Below are 19,044 nucleotides of genomic sequence, written 5' to 3' on the forward strand. Positions count from 1 at the left end.
AGCAGCCCACAGGAGACCGGAGGCCTGTACTACGAAGCAGGATTTAGGGTTAGTGAGGTCACTTCAGGGTTAACTTTCAGGGTTTTCAGTCCTACGGTGGTGGTTCACTTCTTACCGGGATAGATCGCCATGGTAACTGATGCTGAACATCTAACCTGCTCCAGAGCAGGTTATGTTCCAGATAAGAGATCAAAAGAACCGCCTACTGACCAATCAGAGCTCGGTGTGCAGATCGTATGATAATATTACACAAAGATGAAGAAGTTTAAGTCATAATCCAGGCTAAAAACAACACAGTTTAAACTAACAAATGCAGGAAGGACAGCTGGCTGTATGTTGTGGGTGTTTACCGCTTTGAATTATGTTTTTATATTTATTTTTTACTTGTTCTCAAGTCCGTTTCACACCGCCGGAGTCGGAGATGTAGCTGAAAGAGGGCTGAAATATTCATACACGCCACATTGGGCGAAATGAAGTGTATTCTATTCATCCATTATCCTCTTAAAGCTTTTTATAATATCACTGCCCCATCTAGCCGACTATATCTGACTTTTGAGTATTGGGTTAAATTAATAAGTCTGTTAATTTACTTATTCACACATCGGCAATTCTTTCTTTTGCCAGCTGTCCTTCCTGCATTTGGCAGCTTCAACTGTGTTACTTTTAGTCTGGATTATGTGTTTAACTTCTTCGTATCTGTCTAATATTATAGTTTGTAAAATGTGCCACTCGAAGAAGGCTAAATAACGATCCAAACATACATTAATTTTTGGCGAGGAAAAACTGGCATTGCCATTTTCAAAGGGGTCCCTTGACCTTTGACCTCCAGATATGTGAATGAAAATGGGTTCTCTTTGTACCCACGAGTCTCCCCTTTACAGACATGCCCACTTTATGATAATCACATGCAGTTTGGGGACAAGTCATAGTCAAGTCAGCACACTGACACACTGACAGCTGTTGTTGCCTGTTGGGCTGCAGTTTGCCATGTTATGATTTGAGTACATTTTGTATGCTAAATGCAGTACCTGTGAGGGTTTCTGGACAATATCTGTCATTGTTTTGTGTTGTTAATTGTTTTCCAATAATAAATATATACATACATTTGCATAAAGCAAGCATATTTGCCCACTCCCAAAACACAAATCTAAAACAGTGCATCCAGACATCGCAGCATCAAGCATAAAAATATGACGCGACAGGTGCGTCGCTTTGTTTTCTTGTCATATTTCATACAGTATGTCATACCAGAGTAGACTGTTACGGGTTAGGTGAGGAAGCTTTCAATGACAGCTGTAGGAGTCGTGTTGTTTAAGCATCTACAATTCTTTGTGGCAACTTTTGTCTCAAATAGCGTCTGACACAGATATAACTTTGACTCTCCTACCACCAACCTTTCCTGTGAAGTCATATTTCAAAGTTTTTGCATTCGGCAAATGTGAGCAGCAAGATGAAAAACAAACCCCGCCTCTCTAAACCCTTTTATAAGAGCTCAGCGGTACAAACTATCCCTGCAGTGACGCGATTAAACGCACAATGAGGAGCTTCACCTTGATAACAGCTTTACTTCTCTGCAGCCTGAGTAAGTACTGACACCAAACCATGTAACCAGTAACCCACCAGAATATGAACTTGCAAATTAGAATTTAATTTATTCTTGTTGTTGTTGTCTTATTACAGTAACTGTTGCATTACAAGCTTAGGGTTGTTTGTTTCAGGCTCCGTCTCAGGTTTTGAGTCTCAGACTGTGGAGGTTCAGTCTGGTGTTGAAGTCACACTGACGTGCACCAACATTACCAGAATTCCAGCTCAGACGGAGTGGTTCAGACTGATCAACAGAACCAAGCTCAGCTGCATCTCCTCAAAGTACAAGTCTGATGATGAAGCTGCGTACTGTGTTGGATTTAAAAATGGATTTGAAATGAGCTCCAACAACTCCACTGTCTTTCTTAAAATCAAGCGACTGGATTTATCTGACTCTGGACTGTATTTCTGTGGATTCTACGTGGACAAACATACCGTCATTGGCGATGCAACACTTTTAATTGTTCAAGGTAAGACTGTTATATTTACAGTACATCTCACATTTATTGCATTAAAACAGCATAAAGACAAATAAGAAACCAATACGTGTCAAAAAAAAATTTTTAAAGGTGATGGTGAATCTGATGGTGAAGTGGATTTTAAGACTGGAAGTAAGATTCTCCTTTTTCATTGTGCAAGTTACCACCGAGCCAGTAATTTCAATCTTAACCACGTCTTTAAAAAATAGAGTCTAATTCTATCATCGTTCTTGTAGAGGAGTGTGATGTAATGTCAAACCTAATGAGTTTGATCCTGAGTGGTCTGACCGTTTCCCTCACCATAGTCGTCGTTGTTCTGGCTGTTAAAGTCAGGAAACTTCAGACAGGTACAGCAGATTTACAATTTGTTACACATGATGGAAAAATCTAAAGCAAAGTATCTGATCAGTAATAATGAACTAATCACACTTTCGTCTTTTGCCATTTAGCTGTGAATGAGGAGCCGCAGCCAGAAAGAAACAAGGTGAACTCACCATTAACTTAAATAAAACTGTGTTATGGTTTTAAAGTTGCATCGAAACACATGATATGTCTGTTAATGATCTTTGTCCTGGGCTTTAACAGTTGAGGTTCATTAACTTTAATTTAATTGATTTGTAAACAAAAAATTGTTTTAATATGGTGTAAAAGTAATATGTATATGAAACAATTCAATTTGAAATAATGTCATATTATAATTGAATTAGCTCATTTTATGTATCTCAACATTGGAATCACAGTTGTAGGACACAAAGAAAAGTTCTGTTTGGACCTATAAAATGCTTCATATATTTGATTAAATCACATTATTAGTAATTATTTGTTATGTCAAGATGGATAATAACACTATATTTATCAAGCATTGCACTGCAAAGTTTAACATCAATCCCAAATTTCATTGCTGGGACTTAAAAATGCCCGTATTTGCAGAAACACTCAGTTACAGTATGTGACCCTAAAAAACACTTTATTGATTTACAGAATCTGGGCTCTGATGAGCTGAACTCTGCAGCGCTGAGTTTCCTTCCGGAGACAATAAGGAACAGGAGGCCTGCATCAGAGAGAGAAGTGGAGACTCGTGTTGTTTATGCTGCCAGCAGATAGACTCAGGAAGACACTGTATTGAGACGTTAATGCAAATTTGTTTTAACACCACTAATTTCTTTAACGCAATTGATCTTTCGGAGGTTGCAGCGGGCTCAGTTTTTACAGCTACAGAGCTATGAAAGAAGATACTGATATCATTAGAAACTAGAAACCTGAGGAATCCATCAGTATCAACCATGTCATACTAGCTTGTCACAAAGGGGGTTAGATACGATCCAAACTTCAGCACACTGACACACTGACGGCTGTTGTTGCCTGTTGGGCTGCAGTTTACCATGTTATGATTTGAGTGTATTTGTTATGCTAAATGCAGTACCTGTGAGGGTTTCTGGACAATATTTATCATTGTTTTGTGTTGTTAATTGATTTCCAATAATAAATATATACATACATTTACATAAAGCAGCATATTTGTCCACTCCCATGTTGATAAGAGGATTAAATTCTTGAAAAATCTCCCTTTAATTTGATTAATTTGTGATTAATCACGATGAAGAATCATGCAATTAAATATTGTAATCGATTGACAGCCCTATAGAACAGATGCTTTATCTTATTAATCTACTGCCAGAGTCCGTTGCTGGTATTTTGTTAAATAAAGTTCCTATACTCATGGTCAGTTTCATCCCTCTTTCTTTCTGTCTCTCTCTCTCTCTGCAAAAAGTCTCCATCTTTGTTATTTTGTCTGCCTCCCATCTTCATCAAGCATCAAATATGTTTGATGAGGAGGAGCCACAAGGGGCACTGATGATGGTGAAGTCAAGACTTAGGCGCTGTTCACACCTGGAATTAACATGCGTCCTCAGTGATCGGATCACAAGTACACAGCTATAAATACAGGTGTGAACACACTTAAGACGCATTGAGATCTGATCTTTGTATTGAAGTCATATTTCAAAGTTTTTGTATTCGTCAAATGTGAGTAGGAAGATGAAAAACAAACCCCGCCTCTCTAAACCCTTTTATAAGAGCTCAGCGGTACAAACTATCCCTGCAGTGACGCGATTAAACGCACAATGAGGAGCTTCATCTTGATAACAGCTTTACTTCTCTGCAGCCTCAGTAAGTACTGACACCAAACCATGTAACCAGTAACCCACCAGAATATAAACTTGCAAATTAGAACTGAATTTATTCTTGTTGTTGTTGTCTTATTACAGTAACTGTTGCATTACAAGCTTAGGGTTGTTTGTTTCAGGCTCCGTCTCAGGTTCTGAGTCTCAGACTGTGGAGGTTAAGTCTGGTGATGAAGTCACACTGACGTGCAACAACATTTCCAGCTTTGCAACTCGTACTGAGTGGTTCAGACTGATCAACAGAGCCAAGCCCAGCTGCATCTCCGCTATGTACGGGTTTGATGGTAAAGCTAGGTTATGTGATGGATTTCAAAATAGATTTGAAATGATCTCCAACATCTCCACTGTCTCTCTTAAAATCAAGCAAGTGGATTTATCTGACTCTGGACTGTATTTCTGTGGATTCTTCATGCAGTACCATACAGTCATTGTCAGTGCAACACATTTAATCGTTCAAGGTAAGACTGTCATATTTACATACATCTCACATTTTTTGCATTAAAACAGCATAAAGACAAATAAGAAACCAATACATGTCAAAACAAATTTTTGTTAAAGGTGATGGTGAATCTGATGGTGAAGTGGAATTTAAGACTGAAAGTAAGTTTCTCCTTTTTCATTGTGCAAGTTACCACCGAGCCAGTAATTTCAATCTTAACCACGTCTTTAAAAAATAGAGTCTAATTCTATCATTGTTCTTGTAGAGGAGTGTGATGGAACGGCAAACCTAATGACTTTGATCCTGGTTTTTTTTTAAAGGTGATGGTGAATCTGATGGTGAAGTGGATTTTAAGACTGAAAGTAAGATTCTCCTTTTTCATTGTGCAAGTTACCACCGAGCCAGTAATTTCAATCTTAACCACGTCTTTAAAAAATAGAGTCTAATTCTATCATTGTTCTTGTAGAGGAGCATGATGGAGCAGCAAACCTAATGAGTTTGATCCTGGGTGGTCTGACCGTTTCCCTCACCATAGTCGTCGTTGTTCTGGCTGTTAAAGTCAGGAAACTTCAGACAGGTACAGCAGATTTAGAATTTGTTACACATGATGGAAAAATCTAAAGCAAAGTATCTGATCAGTAATAATGAACTAATCACACTTTCGTCTTTTGCCATTTAGCTGTGAATGAGGAGCCGCAGCCAGAAAGAAACAAGGTGAACTCACCATTAACTTAAATAAAACTGTGTTATGGTTTTAAAGTTGCATCGAAACACATGATATGTCTGTTAATGATCTTTGTCCCGAGTTTTAACAGTTGAGGTTCATTAACTTTAATCTCAATCAAATTTTTTTGTCAAGAAAGAGTTTCCGCCATGCCGTTACATACAGTTACAAAACTGTTATTTACATTTTTTTAATATAACCAATCAATTGTAGTTCTGTTGATGAATTTTTGTCATACAATCTGGCCAATATCCTATTGTTTGAACAACTTTCAATCAGTAAACAGATTTTTCCTAGTTTTAATTTAAAGGGCGGATCCATTATTTTTGTTTGTTTGAGGTTTTTATATCGTCCTGTAGTTTCCCAGTGGTGTTACTTATGTATCCATATTCGAACATTCAAATCTTTGCAAAGTACGTATGTTTCAGCGTCAACGTGCTATTTTCCCAAGCCCTTCTAAAGACTTTTTCCCATGCAACCTGACGTAGGTTTCTGCATGATGACGCTGCTACATGTACAGTATATATACTTTCTTATAGTCAATGTATTAACGTTACATACAGTAACTTAGATGGCAGTCGGCACGCTCCCAGTTTGGAGAAACAGACAGGAGTACTGGCACAGAAGCTAAGCAATGTACTGCTGTCTGAACGCCACGTTAGTTTGGCGCCGAAAGTCACACAATAACACAAACAAACTAACCGATCGATGCAGCGATAGACCAGCAACTCCTGTGATCTGCGAGGTAAAATTACTGTTTTTGTGAATGGAGTCTGGTGGCTTTGAAGAGAGCAATATAACGGCTTCAGTTTCCCGTTGGAAAGGGCCGCCTCATGGCAATGTAAAGCGGTGAAAATATTCTAAATATACATTTAAACTGATATTGAATTTTTTAGGTGGCTAAAATACGTTTTTCTGCCGTTCCTGTCAACAGCTGCTTTACCTCGCTGTCAGGGAACTGAAGCCGTTATTTAATTAGCTAATTTTACGTATCTCAACACTGAGACCACAGTTGCTTCATATATTTTATTAAATCACATTATTAGTTATTATTTGTTATGTCAAGATGGATAATAACACTATTTATCAAGCATTGCACTGCAAAGTTTAACATAAATCCAAAATTTCATTGCTGGGACTTAAAAATGCCCATATTTGCAGAAACACTCAGTTACAGTATGTGACCCTAAAAAACACTTTATTGATTTACAGAATCTGGGCTCTGATGAGCTGAACTCTGCAGCGCTGAGTTTCCTTCCAGAGACAATAAGGAACAGGAGGCCTGCATCAGAGAGAGAAGTGGAGACTCGTGTTGTTTATGCAGCCAGCAGATAGACTGTATTGAGGCGTTAATGCAAATTTGTTTTAATACCACTGATATCTTTAATGCATTAACGCAATCGATCTTTCGGAATTTGCAGCGGGCTCAGTTTTTACAGCTACAGAGCTATGAAAGAAGATACTGATATCATTAGAAACTACAAAACCTAAGGAATCCATCAGTACCAACCATGTCATACTAGCTTGTCACAAAGGAGGTTAGATAACGCTCCAAACTAGTGCTAAATTTTGGCGAGGATAAACTGGAACGGACATTTTCAAAGGGGTACCTTGACCTCTGACCTCAAGATATGTGAATAGTCATAGTCAAGTCAGCACACTGACACACTGACACACTGACGGCTGTTGTTGCCTGTTGGGCTGCAGTTTGCCATGTTATGATTTGAGCAAATTTTTTATGCTAAATGCAGTACCTGTGAGGGTTTCTGGACGATATTTATCATTGTTTTGTGTTGGTAATTGATTTCCAATAATAAATATATACATGTATTTACATAAAACAGCATATCTGTCCATTCCCATGTTGATAAGAGTATTAAATACTTGACAAATCTCCCTTTAAATTTGATTAATTTGTGATTAATCACGATGAAGAATCATGCAATTAAATATTGTAATCGATTGACAGCCCTATAGAACAGATGCTTTATCTTATTAATCTACTGCCAGAGTCCGTGGCTGGTACTTTGTTAAATAAAGTTCCTATACTCATCGTCAGTTTCATCCCTCTTTCTTTCTGTCTCTCTCTCTCTCTGCAAAAAGTCTCCATCTTTCTTATTTTGTCTGCCTCCCATCTTCATCAAGCATCAAATATGTTTGATGAGGAGGAGCCACAAGGGACACTGATGATGGTGAAGTCAAGACTTAGGCCCTGTTCACACCTGGTATTAACATGCGTCCCAGTGATCGGATCACAAGTGCACAGCTCTAAATACAGGTGTGAACACACTCAAGACGCATTGAGGACGCATTGAGATCTGATCTTTGTATTGAAGTCATATTTCAAAGTTTTTGCATTTGGCAAATGTGAGACGAATTTTAATGCCAGGTGTGAACATACGTACTTAAAGCTGTCCACTTGTGATCGGATCACTGAGGACGCATGTTAATACCAGGTGTGAACAGGGCCTTACTCATATGGAGAGTCAAATGGTCTGTCGGGGGGGGAGTGAGTGAGATACGCATCACTTCACAGGAAGAGGCAGCAGAGTGTGGTCTGAGCACAACTGACATGAAAGCCACGAGGCCCGGCTTGCAGAAAAATAAAAAAAGGAACAGTGCAAAGTGACCCACTTAGGTTTAAATAGTATCAGCCTCTGTATTCGTACACACTGCTGGAGAAAATAGTAAAGAAAATAAATGGTAATAGAATAAATCAGCTACCTGTGGTGACAAACATTGTCTGTATGAGTCAAAAATAAAGTCTCAGGCTTTACAGGAAGGCTTCAGCCATGACCACAAACATGAACACCAAATGTCATTGGGTCAAACTAGGCAGCGCTGATCAATTATGAATCAATATTCTGTTACTGTAATACCTATTTCTCTCCTCAAATGTTTTCAGAAACATCTTGTAGTGAACTGTTTAGCTGTAAAATGAGAAAGTTTGTGGCCAGGCAGCCATGTTGAGATCAAGTTCAGGAAATACCAAGCACCGCCCACCAGCCAGAGCACACTTTCTCATTTTACAGGTCTCATCAGAGCTGCCTAGTTTGACGGTTTGATCTTAGGTGGCGAGTGATTGACAGCTGCCTCTGTTGAATGACCAGCCAATAGGAACGCTCTCTCTCTCTGAAATGACCTGTGATTGGCCAAAGTCTTTCATCACGGGCTAGATTTTTTAAAGCCTGAAAACAGAGTCATGAGGAGGTTCAGAAGTCTAGTTATGGCTCAGAAAACTTGAATTGGTGAAAGGTTATTATGGATTTTTCTGACCAATGATGCCAAACATATTCTGCCTACTGCCACTTTAATGTGTCTAAAATCTAATTTTATAAAACAAAAAGATTAAATGTATTATTTTGATTGTATTTTTCTATGAATATACTGACTTTTAAAGACTTCATAACTTGATTCTATGCTGACACAGTGAACGTGTATATATAAATATGTGTTTGCATGCACATGTGGGTAACAAGTTCTGTGCCCCCTCCCCCTGTCATTTTCCACTGCGGTGAAAACACTTTGTGCATGGCCTAAAGCGAAAGCCACAGAAAGACTGGCCCTCAGCTCTCTGCAAATAAAACCACATGCATCAACATATGCACAACTTTCTCACAAAAGCTCCACTACTGTCTCTTAAAATGTGACAGTGTCTCTGTTGTACATGCAGGAATGCATTAAGTAAGAATCCCATCAGCAGTATCGCCATCACTTCTCAAAATGTCACCTTCTTTACCGATGACACTGACCAATTTCCTCACACTCATTTCGCTCTTTATACATCAGCTCCCTGCTTGCAGAAAAACTGCCTCATGCAGCCTCATGCTTGCACAGCCGGAAGACAGTGTATTCCTCATTAAACTGAGTTGATGTTATAAAACTGTTGAAGTATTTTTTTTCTTTTGTAAACATGCATTTAGCATAAAGCAAGCATATTTGCCCACTCACATGTTGATAAGAGTATTAAATACCTGACAAATCTCCCTTTAAGGTACATTTTGAATAGATAAAAACAATTAACTATGGACAATCATGCGATCAACTATGGTTAAATATTTTAATTGATTGACATCAAACATTTGGGTACATCCCTAGTTTTTTTGCATCTTTATTGCTCCCTTCATTTGGCAAAATCTTTCTATCACCTTGCCTTTTTGGACACAGATGACTGTCTGACAGAGGGGAGGAGTGAGTGAGGTACACAACACTTGTTGACAGGAAGAGACAGACAGCAATGGTGTCTGAGCGCAACTGAGGTGAAATATGCGAAGTCAGAAATCTGTAATAAAAAAAAATAAATAAAAAAAAGTAAGTACAGTAAATGGTTAGCCTACCTAGCTTTGGTCATAAAGAAAAAAGCAATGCAATCTGTGGCTAGATGTTTTGGAAAAACAGAGTGTAGATGCTAACCAGCAGGCAAAAATAGAAGCAGTAAAGTCTCAACCACAGGAAGACTGGTTTTCAGCCATAACCACACACATCAAAGGCCTCGCAGCTGCTTAATAAGTTTCCATCAACCTCTTCTGACACCGTTTCACTGCTGCACTCATCACTCAAATGGACTAATTCACCTTCAAGAGACATGTCTTTCAATATCTGCTTTCAGACTTGTGAAAGATACAAACTCACAACCTATATGAGAGCATTTAAATGGTAAATGGACTTGCATTTATATAGCGCCTTTCTAGTCTTCTGACCACTGCATGTCAACATTCACACATACATTCATACAGTGATACACTGCAGAGGCAGCCATGCAAGGTAACAACCTGCTGCTGCAACACAGTCTCAAGGCATCTATTTAATTCAAGTACATAGACACAAATTTCCCTTTAATATCATGGTGCTCATTTTCCTCCTCGATATATCTTTGTATATCATTGCATTTGATGTACTTTGGTGTGGAGATATTTATCATGAAATAACATTTTCTGAAAAATAACTTTGCGTCAATACTCATTTTCAACTTTAAACACAGGAGTATTTATGAGGTGGCAATCTGAACCACTCGCAAGGAGTCGTGTCTAAAAGGTAACCAGCAAAAATATGATCTGAGATCTGAAAAGATTTCCATAAACTCTCACAAGACTCGCTGCCCGACGACCTATCCTAACCTTAACTATTCGAAGTCAATGCCTAACCTTAGCTATTCGAGGTCAACGCCTAACCCTAACTATTCGAAGTCAATGCCTAACCTTAACTATTTGAAGTCAACGCCTAACCCTAACTATTCGAGGTCAATGCCTAACCTTTACTATTAGAGGTCAATGCCTAACCTTAGCTATTAGAGATCAATGCCTAACCTTAACTATTCGAAGTCAATGCCTAACCTTAACTATTCAAGGTCAATGCCTAACCTTAGCTTTTAGAGGTCAATGCCTAACCTTAACTATTAGAGGTCAATGCCTTCTAGACACAACCGTGTAATGGATGGACAATAATAAGTAATCACCAGTCCTAGAACAACATGAAATACCACAATTAAATTTGGGCTGCACTCTCCAATTGCAGAATATTTATCTCAGTTTTGCTTGTGTGCTGCTGGGCGCTGATGTTGCAATGGAACAACCAACTGACTTTCACTTTTTGGCAATAAACGGTCTCTATCCATGTGGACACTACCGGTTCGTTACTATATCACAGCCACAATGTGTGGCAGCTAGTTTCAGGGCAACAGATGGACTTTACTTGCAATATTTCATCTTGGTTTAACTCTACAGCACATATTCCCATCAGAGGGAGACAATATCCTCCATCTAAACGCTGCCAGGCATTAACATGTTAACTTTCACCTGTCGAGAGGCTCTAAAGCAATATGTTTTCTGACACCTCTGAGCCATTTCATGAGGTTGTGTGCATCATTTTCTTCCTCGATATATCTTTGTATATCATTGCATTTTATGTACTTTGGTGTGAAGATATTTATTGTGACATAACATTTTCTGAAAAATAACTTTTCGTCAACACTCATTTTCCTGAAAGCATGTATGAGGTCAGTTTGTTCAACAGGACAAGCACAAAAAAAAATCCTTCATCAGATGACTGATTAGACATCTGCATGTTTAACAACCCGCCTCTTTACTTTGAAAGCACCCTGACTGGAGCACAGTTCAGTTACGGACACTGCAGAGCTTCAGTCACACGCACCATGAAGACCTTCACCTTGATAACAGCTTTAACTCTCTGCAGCTTTAGTGAGTACAACTGTATCTATAACTTTGGAAACTTTGACCAACCAGATTGGAAACTATTCACTTATTTAAATTTTTATTTAAAGGAATCGTTTAGGTTCATTTTGTTTAATTGAGAGTAAATTTGCTGTTCGTTTCAGGCTGGATCTCTGTCTCAGGTTCTGAGTCTCAGACTGTGGAGGTTCAGTCTGATGAAGAAGTCACACTGACGTGCTCCAACATGTCCAGCTATGGATCCATGACATTGTGGGTCAGACTGGTGGACGGAACCAAGGCCAGCTGTATCTCTGTTATGTACAACGCTCATGACGACGTTAAATACTGTGATGGAGTTCAAAATTGGAAATTTGACATGAGCTCCAACACCTCCACTCTCTTTCTCAAAATCAAATACCTGGATTTATCTGACTCTGGACAGTATTTCTGTGGATTTTACTCAAGTGGCCGTCTAACTTTCAGTGAAATACATACATTAAATATTAAAGGTAAGGTCATTCTAAAGTTTTTTGGTTTAGTTAAGTCCTGCTTATACTGCAAAATAATTAATAAGTTAATGTTTAGAATAAGGATTTTCGAAAAACACCATCATGTATGCAAGAAATTTGTAATTTTGATTAGATTCTGCCAAATCAGAGACAGATCTGTTCATCTATGAGACATATGATGACGAGGACAGCCAATGCAGCCAGTGTGAAAGTAAGATTCTCCTAAAGATTTCTAACCTTCTGCAGATTATCAAATGTTTGATCTGGATTCAGTTTGGTCCATTTTAAAATTGAGCCAGGTCTCAAGTCTCTATAGAAAAAATAGAGTCTAACTTGATGATCTTTCCTGTATAAGTGAGTGACGGAACAGCAATGCTGATGAGTCTGATCCTGGGCGGTCTGACTGTTTTCCTGGTAGTGGTCATCATCGGTCTGGTTGTTAAAAACAGGAAGCTTCAGACAGGTACTGTTTCTGTTTGGTTTAGTTGCTGCTTTAAACTCTTTTCAAGTTGTATCAAAATGCAAAACTGACCAGATGTTTTGTTTCTGTCTCTTAGCTGATGAAGAAGAACAGAATCTAGAGCAAAGAGAGGTGAATACAATATAAAGTTATCATTTACTTTTACAGTATATATTGTTTAATAGAGTTTGACCCCAAAACAGCCGGGACTACAATACATTGTATCGTCTAATATTAGCTTGTCCCTGAAATGATACAGTATTAGTATATGGGCCGATAAGTAACAATAAATTGCAGTACGAAAATGCTAAAATTATGTTTGAGCTACTTTAGAGCAGTGATTCTCAAAGTGGGGTCCGTGGCTCTCTGTCGGGGGTCCACAAAATAATTAGCTATGAATAATAAAATTGTGCCGTATCATTAAAAAGTACATATCTAAAGATGGGGACCATTTGCGCAAATAGAACAAGCATGCTGTGTCCATTACTACCACCCACGTTAGCTCTGGGCCAATAGAAACAATCAATCTGTCATGAATCAGTCACTTCACTCAGAACGCAACGGACCGTTCCTGCAGCAGCTTAGCTTAGCTCAACTTATTAGCCAGCTAGCTAGCTGGTGAGCATGGAGAAATATTTGAGTCAGTCCACAAGTGATGCTTGGGAATTAAAATCATGTCAAGTCACCACATTAAGACTGTAAATACTTTTCTTACAGAATGTGGACTCTGATGAGCTGAACTACGCAGCAGTGACATTTCAACCGAGAGCAAAAAGAAGACAGCCGGAGCCGAATGTTATTTATGCTGCTACCAGATAAGACTCAGGAGATACCTGGAGCTGATGCTGTAATAATATCAATATGCTTTAGAGCTTTTGTAGAGCTTGTTGGTGAGAGGAAGAACCACTCTTGCCAAAACATTTCATTTTGCAATAAAAATCTGATGCATGCAGAGCTTTCATTCTGAGTATTTCCTTTCTCTGAGTCAAAGAATACATGTTTGGTGTTTGATGGAGGACGAGCCTGTCCAGAGTCTCTTATACTGAGGGGTTAGATGGAGGTCTGCAGCAGTGAGTGAGGAACACATCACTTGTCTGACAGGAAGAGGCAGTACAGTGTGGTCGGAGCACAACTGAGGTGAAAATCATGAGGCCTGTTAACGGTTTCTAAAAATAAAATGTGGCTGAGAGAATTCAAAACCTCAAGAGCAGGATAGAAGAAGAACCATACTGTACATAGTCAAAATGGAGTATTTTGATTGCGATAACACAACACGTGTGAAATGAATTAAAAACGCAACGTATAAAAAATAGATTACCACTGGCAGGTAGGAAGATGGATTGAGGTTCAGGAGGCTGGAGAGCAAAGGAACGAAGCAACGTTGACGATCTGGCAACTGACTGGGTTAAAAGGGGCTGGTATAAATACCTACAGGGTGATTGGAAAATGAGACTCAGGTGAGCAGGTGAATGTGGGAGTCAGGTAGGAAAGTCTGAGTGCATCTGGTGGACGGATGGAGAACGGCAAAGACTGAGTGAATGCTGTCAGTCAATGTAGTGTAAAACGCTTCGAGCGAGGTGCTATATAAATGCAAGTCCATTTACCACCAGATGTCATTTAAGCAGCTATTCAATTAGGTACTAAATATATCTATATTTTTAAAAATCAATGACTTAATTCAGCTGTCATGGATAGAACAAACAAACATGACCAGCATCTGTATGGTAAACCACTCAAGTCTGCATTTTTACATAACACATAGAAAATAGAAGGTTCTTCACTTACATATCGTGAGAACGTTCAACTGATGAGAGACTCACGGTTTGCATCTTTCCTTCATCAGATGACTGATTAGAAATCTGCATGTTTAACACCCCGCCTCTTTACTTTGAAAGCACCCTGACTGGAGCTCAGTTCAGTTGCGGACATTGCAGAGCTTCAGTCACACGCACCATGAAGACCTTCACCTTGATAACAGCTTTAACTCTCTGCAGCTTTAGTGAGTACAACTGCATCTATAACTTTGGAAACTTTAACCCTCCAGAATTGAAACTAGTTTATCTGAAGGAAATGTTCATTTTGTTTAATTTAAACTAAATCTGCTGTTTGTTTCAGGCTGGATCTCTGTCTCAGGCTCTGAGTCTCAGACTGTGGAGGTTCAGTCTGGTGAAGAAGTCACACTGACGTGCCCCAACATGTCCAGGGTTGTATCTTTGACATGGTGGTCCAGACTGGTGAACAGAACCAAGGCTAGCTGTATCACTTTTATGTACAGCGCTAATAGCGACGTTAAATACTGTGATGGATTTCAAAAGTTGAAATATGAAATGAGCTCCAACATCTCCACTCTCTTTCTCAAAATCAAAGACGTGGATTCATCTGACTCTGGACTGTATTTATATGGATTTATCTCAGGTGGCCGTCCAATTTTCTGTGTAATACATTTAAATGTTGAAGGTAAGGTCATTCTAAAGTCTTGTCTTTCTTTTGGTACCCATTCTTCAGTCATTTCTGTGTCTACATTTAATATACTTTAGGTTGTCTTCTGATAAAAAATTTACTATTTGAACATTGACAAAATGTGATTATGATGCAAATATGTCCAAATTAAATAAAGACTAAAGTTATGTTAATTTCAGTAAAAGGCAGCAATGAGACACATGATGACGTGGACAGCCAGTGTGAAAGTAAGATTCTCCTAAAGATTTCTATCATTGTGCAGATTATCAAATGTTTGAGGGTAAAACAGTTCAGCTGAATTCAGTTTGGTCCATTTTAATTTGAGCCAGATCTCAAGTCTCTATCGAAAAAATAGAGTCTAACTTGATGATCTTTCCTGTATAAGTGAGAGACGGAACAGCAAAGCTGACGAGTATGATCCTGGGCGGTCTGACTGTCTTCCTGGTAGCGGTCATCATCGGTCTGGTTGTTAAAGTCAGGAAGCTGCAGACAGGTACTGTTTCTGTTTGGTTTAGTTGCTGCTGGAAATTCTCTTCAAGTTGTGTCAAAATGCAAAACTGACCAGATATTTTGTTTCTGTCTCTCAGCTGATGGAGAAGAACAGAATCCAGAGCAAAGAGAGGTGAATACAAAGTTATCCTTTACTTTTATATATTGTTTAATAAAGTTTGACCCCAAAACAGCCGGGACTACAGTACATTGTATCGTCTAATATTAGCTTGTCCCTAAAATGATACAGTATTAGTATATGGGCTGATAATTAACAAGAAATTGCAGTACGGAAATGCTAAAATTATGTTTGAGCTACTTTAGAGCAGTGATTCTCAAAGTGGGGTCCGTGGCTCTCTGTCGGGGGTCCACAAAATAATTTGATATCAATTATCAAATTGTGCCGCATCATTAAAAAGTACATATCTACAGATGGGGACCATTTGCACAAATAGAACAAGCATGCTGTGTCCATTACTACCACCCACGTTAGCTCTGGGCCAATAGAAACAATCAATCTGTCATGAATCAGTCACTTCACTCAGAACGCAACGGACCGTTCCTGCAGCAGCTTAGTTTAGTTTATTAGCCAGTGTCGTATCTTTCCTGCGACAGTGCTGTTGAAGTGATGAGGAAGGATGCTCCGCGGACACTGTTCTTTTTGGTATAATAGAGTTTATTACAAACAAGCAACAAATGTCATAACGGGCGCCTAGAGCGTCCGGAGGTCTCAAGTCAAATCTGAAAGTCCTGCACTTCGGGGCTCTCGTGCCTCCTTATATCGGGTTCATGTCATGCAACATGCTGAGCTGAGCCATGACGTATGCTTCTTACACATATGTTTTCCATTAGGGGCCTCGCTGTATTGTGCAAGACCTGAAAATATACCACACCAGCTAGCTAGCTGGTGAGCATGCATAAATGTTTGAGTCAGTCCACAAGTGGCGCTGAGCCATGTGACGCTTGGGAATTTAAATCATGTCAAATCACCACATTAAGACTGTAAATACTTTTCTTACAGAATGTGGACTCTGATGAACTGAACTACGCAGCAGTGACATTTCAACAGAGAGCAGAAAGAGGACAGCCGGAGCCGAATGTTATTTATGCTGCTACCAGATAAGACTCAGGAGATAACTGGAGCTGAAGCTGCAATAGTATCAATATGCTTTGGAGCTTTTGTAGAGCTTGTTGGTGAGAGGAAGAACCACTCTTGCCAAAACATTTCATTTTGCAATAAAGATCCGATGCATGCAGAGCTTTCAATCTGAGCATTTCCTTTCTCTCAGTTCAAAGAATATATGTTTTTAATGTTTGAAGTGAGGTTTGTGTTGTAACTGTAGATATAGAAAATTGAACATCCTGTTAGTTATAAATAAGTCTCAAAATTATAACACCACTTCCCTCATTGCAAGTCACACGTAAAACTCACACCCCTGCTTTATCTTCACATACAGTAGTGCAGCGTCTCTTTAAGAGGTGTCTGAAGCAGTGTGACACTTGTACAGTCAGACAAAAAAAGCATTTACGATCCGACATTTTATTAAATCGACGTTTTAAACTTACATATCCCAGGGTGATTGGAGAATGAGACTCAGGTGAGCAGGTGGATGTGGGAGTCAGGTGGGAAAGTCTGAGCGCATCTGGTGGACGGATGGAGAACGGCAAAGACCACAAAGCGTCATAGAAATGAGTCTTAAAGAGGACCTAGTATGCTTATTTTCAGGTGCATACTTGTATTTGGAGTGTCTTGAACATGTTTACATGCTTTAATGTTACTTTTCTCACACCGACTGTGCTGCACAGAACCTGCCTTATCCCCAAACTGCTCCGAAGGCTGTGCCATCAGTGTGTATTGAGATTAGATCCTGATGGGCAGGTTGGCACCTTGCATGGCAACTTCTGCCGTCAGTGTATGAATGTGTGTTTGAATGCTGACATGTAGTGTAAAACGCTTACCACCGGACGCCATGTAAGCAGCTATTCTATTAGGTACTAAAAATATCTATATTTCTAAAAATCAATGACTTAATTCAGCTGTCATGGATACCAACAGCTTATGCAGAACTAACAAACATGACAGGCATCTGTAAATAACACAGAAAATAGGAAGTTCTTCACTTACATATCGTGAGAATGTTAAGCTGGTGGGAAACTCACCGTTTGCATCTTTCCTTCATCAGATGACTGATTAGAAAGCTGCATGTTTAACACCCCGCCTCTTTACTTTGAAAGCACCCTGACTGAAGCTCAGGTCAGTTGCGGACATTGCAGAGCTTCAGTCAACAAAGCATGGGGAAACTGGGATTACAACACAAACACAGAGGGAGAGCGACTTCATTCTCTGCTCAGGTAGATATTACTGCTCTATATCTTTATATAGTTGTTTGCTGTTTTATTAATGATCTAGATATTGTATACAGTTTCTTTAATTCAGCTGTCATGAACACAAACATGACCAGCATCTGTATGGTAAACCACTCAAGTCTGCATCTGTAAATAACACATAGAAAATAGGAAGTTCCTCAGTTACATATCGTGACAATGTTCAGCTAGTGAAAGACTCACGGTTTGCATCTTTCCTTCATCAGATGACTGATTAGAAATCTGCATGTTTAACACCCCGCCTCTTTACTTTGAAAGCACCCTGACTGGAGCTCAGTTCAGTTGCGGACATTGCAGAGCTTCAGTCACACGCACCATGAAGACCTTCACCTTGATAACAGCTTTAACTCTCTGCAGCTTTAGTGAGTACAACTGCATCTATTCTGGTCTACTTCTACTTATTTAAAAGTTTATCTAAAGGAAATGTTAATTTTGTTTAATTGAGAGTAAATCTGCTGTTTGTTTCAGGCTGGATCTCTGTCTCAGTTTCTGAGTCTCAGACTGTGGAGGTTCAGTCTGGTGAAGAAGTCACACTGACGTGCTCCAACGTGTCCAGCATTGATTCTATGATATGGTGGTCCAGAATGGTGGACAGAACCAAGGCCAGCTGTATCTCTATTATGTACAATGCTAATAGCGGCGGTTCACACTGTGATCAAGGTCAAATTTCAAAATTTGAAATGATCTCCAACATCTTCACTGTCTCTCTCAAAATCAAAGACGTGGATTTATCTGACTCTGGACCGTATTTCTGTGAGTTTTTCTCACGTGGCCGTCCAACTTTCAGTGTAATACGTTTAAATGTTGAAGGTAAGGTCTTTCTAAAGTCTTGTCTTTCTTTTGGTACCCATTCTTCTGTCATTTATGTTTATACATTTAATATACTGTAGGTTGTCTTCTAACAAAACAGGCAACAAAGTGACTATTTGAACATTGACAAAATGTGATTATGATGCAAATATGTCAAAATTAAATAAAGACTAAGGTTATCTTAATTTCAGTAAAAGGCAGCATTGAGACAAATGATGACTGCAAAATAATTAATAAATTAATGTTAATAATTATAAGAATTGTCTTAAAACAACATCATGTATGCAACAAAATTGTAATTTTAATGTGATTCTGCCAAATCAGAGACTGATCTCTTCATCAATGAGACTGA

General features: G+C 39.0%; 2 protein-coding genes across 2 annotated transcripts; both read left to right on the top strand.

Annotated features, from left to right (window-relative positions):
- The first annotated feature begins 1,536 nt into the window (after positions 1-1,536).
- LOC141761325 (uncharacterized) lies at positions 1,537-2,568 on the top strand. Its single transcript, XM_074624664.1, has 5 exons — positions 1,537-1,582; positions 1,719-2,054; positions 2,154-2,195; positions 2,273-2,410; positions 2,513-2,568. The coding sequence occupies exons 1-5, from the start codon at positions 1,537-1,539 to the stop codon at positions 2,566-2,568; spliced, it is 618 nt and encodes a 205-aa protein (XP_074480765.1).
- Positions 2,569-4,186: 1,618 nt separating this feature from the next.
- Positions 4,187-5,420, top strand: LOC141761326 (uncharacterized). The gene is made up of 5 exons (XM_074624665.1): positions 4,187-4,232; positions 4,369-4,704; positions 5,006-5,047; positions 5,125-5,262; positions 5,365-5,420. Exons 1-5 carry the CDS (start codon positions 4,187-4,189, stop codon positions 5,418-5,420), a joined length of 618 nt encoding a protein of 205 aa, XP_074480766.1.
- Positions 5,421-19,044: the final 13,624 nt, after the last annotated feature.

Source organism: Sebastes fasciatus, chromosome 22, assembly GCF_043250625.1.
Source record: "Sebastes fasciatus isolate fSebFas1 chromosome 22, fSebFas1.pri, whole genome shotgun sequence".
Lineage (NCBI taxonomy): Eukaryota > Metazoa > Chordata > Actinopteri > Perciformes > Sebastidae > Sebastes > Sebastes fasciatus.

Excerpts from the sequence above, each read along its gene's own strand:
- LOC141761325 (XM_074624664.1), top strand. The coding sequence starts at position 1,537 with ATGAGGAGCTTCACCTTGATAACAGCTTTACTTCTCTGCAGCCTGA. Across the intron at positions 2,055-2,153 it reads AACACTTTTAATTGTTCAAG|GTGATGGTGAATCTGATGGT; the intron begins GTAAGACTGTTA and ends AAATTTTTAAAG. Across the intron at positions 2,411-2,512 it reads AGTCAGGAAACTTCAGACAG|CTGTGAATGAGGAGCCGCAG; the intron begins GTACAGCAGATT and ends TTTGCCATTTAG.
- LOC141761326 (XM_074624665.1), top strand. The coding sequence starts at position 4,187 with ATGAGGAGCTTCATCTTGATAACAGCTTTACTTCTCTGCAGCCTCA. Across the intron at positions 4,233-4,368 it reads TTTACTTCTCTGCAGCCTCA|GCTCCGTCTCAGGTTCTGAG; the intron begins GTAAGTACTGAC and ends TGTTTGTTTCAG. Across the intron at positions 4,705-5,005 it reads AACACATTTAATCGTTCAAG|GTGATGGTGAATCTGATGGT; the intron begins GTAAGACTGTCA and ends TTTTTTTTAAAG.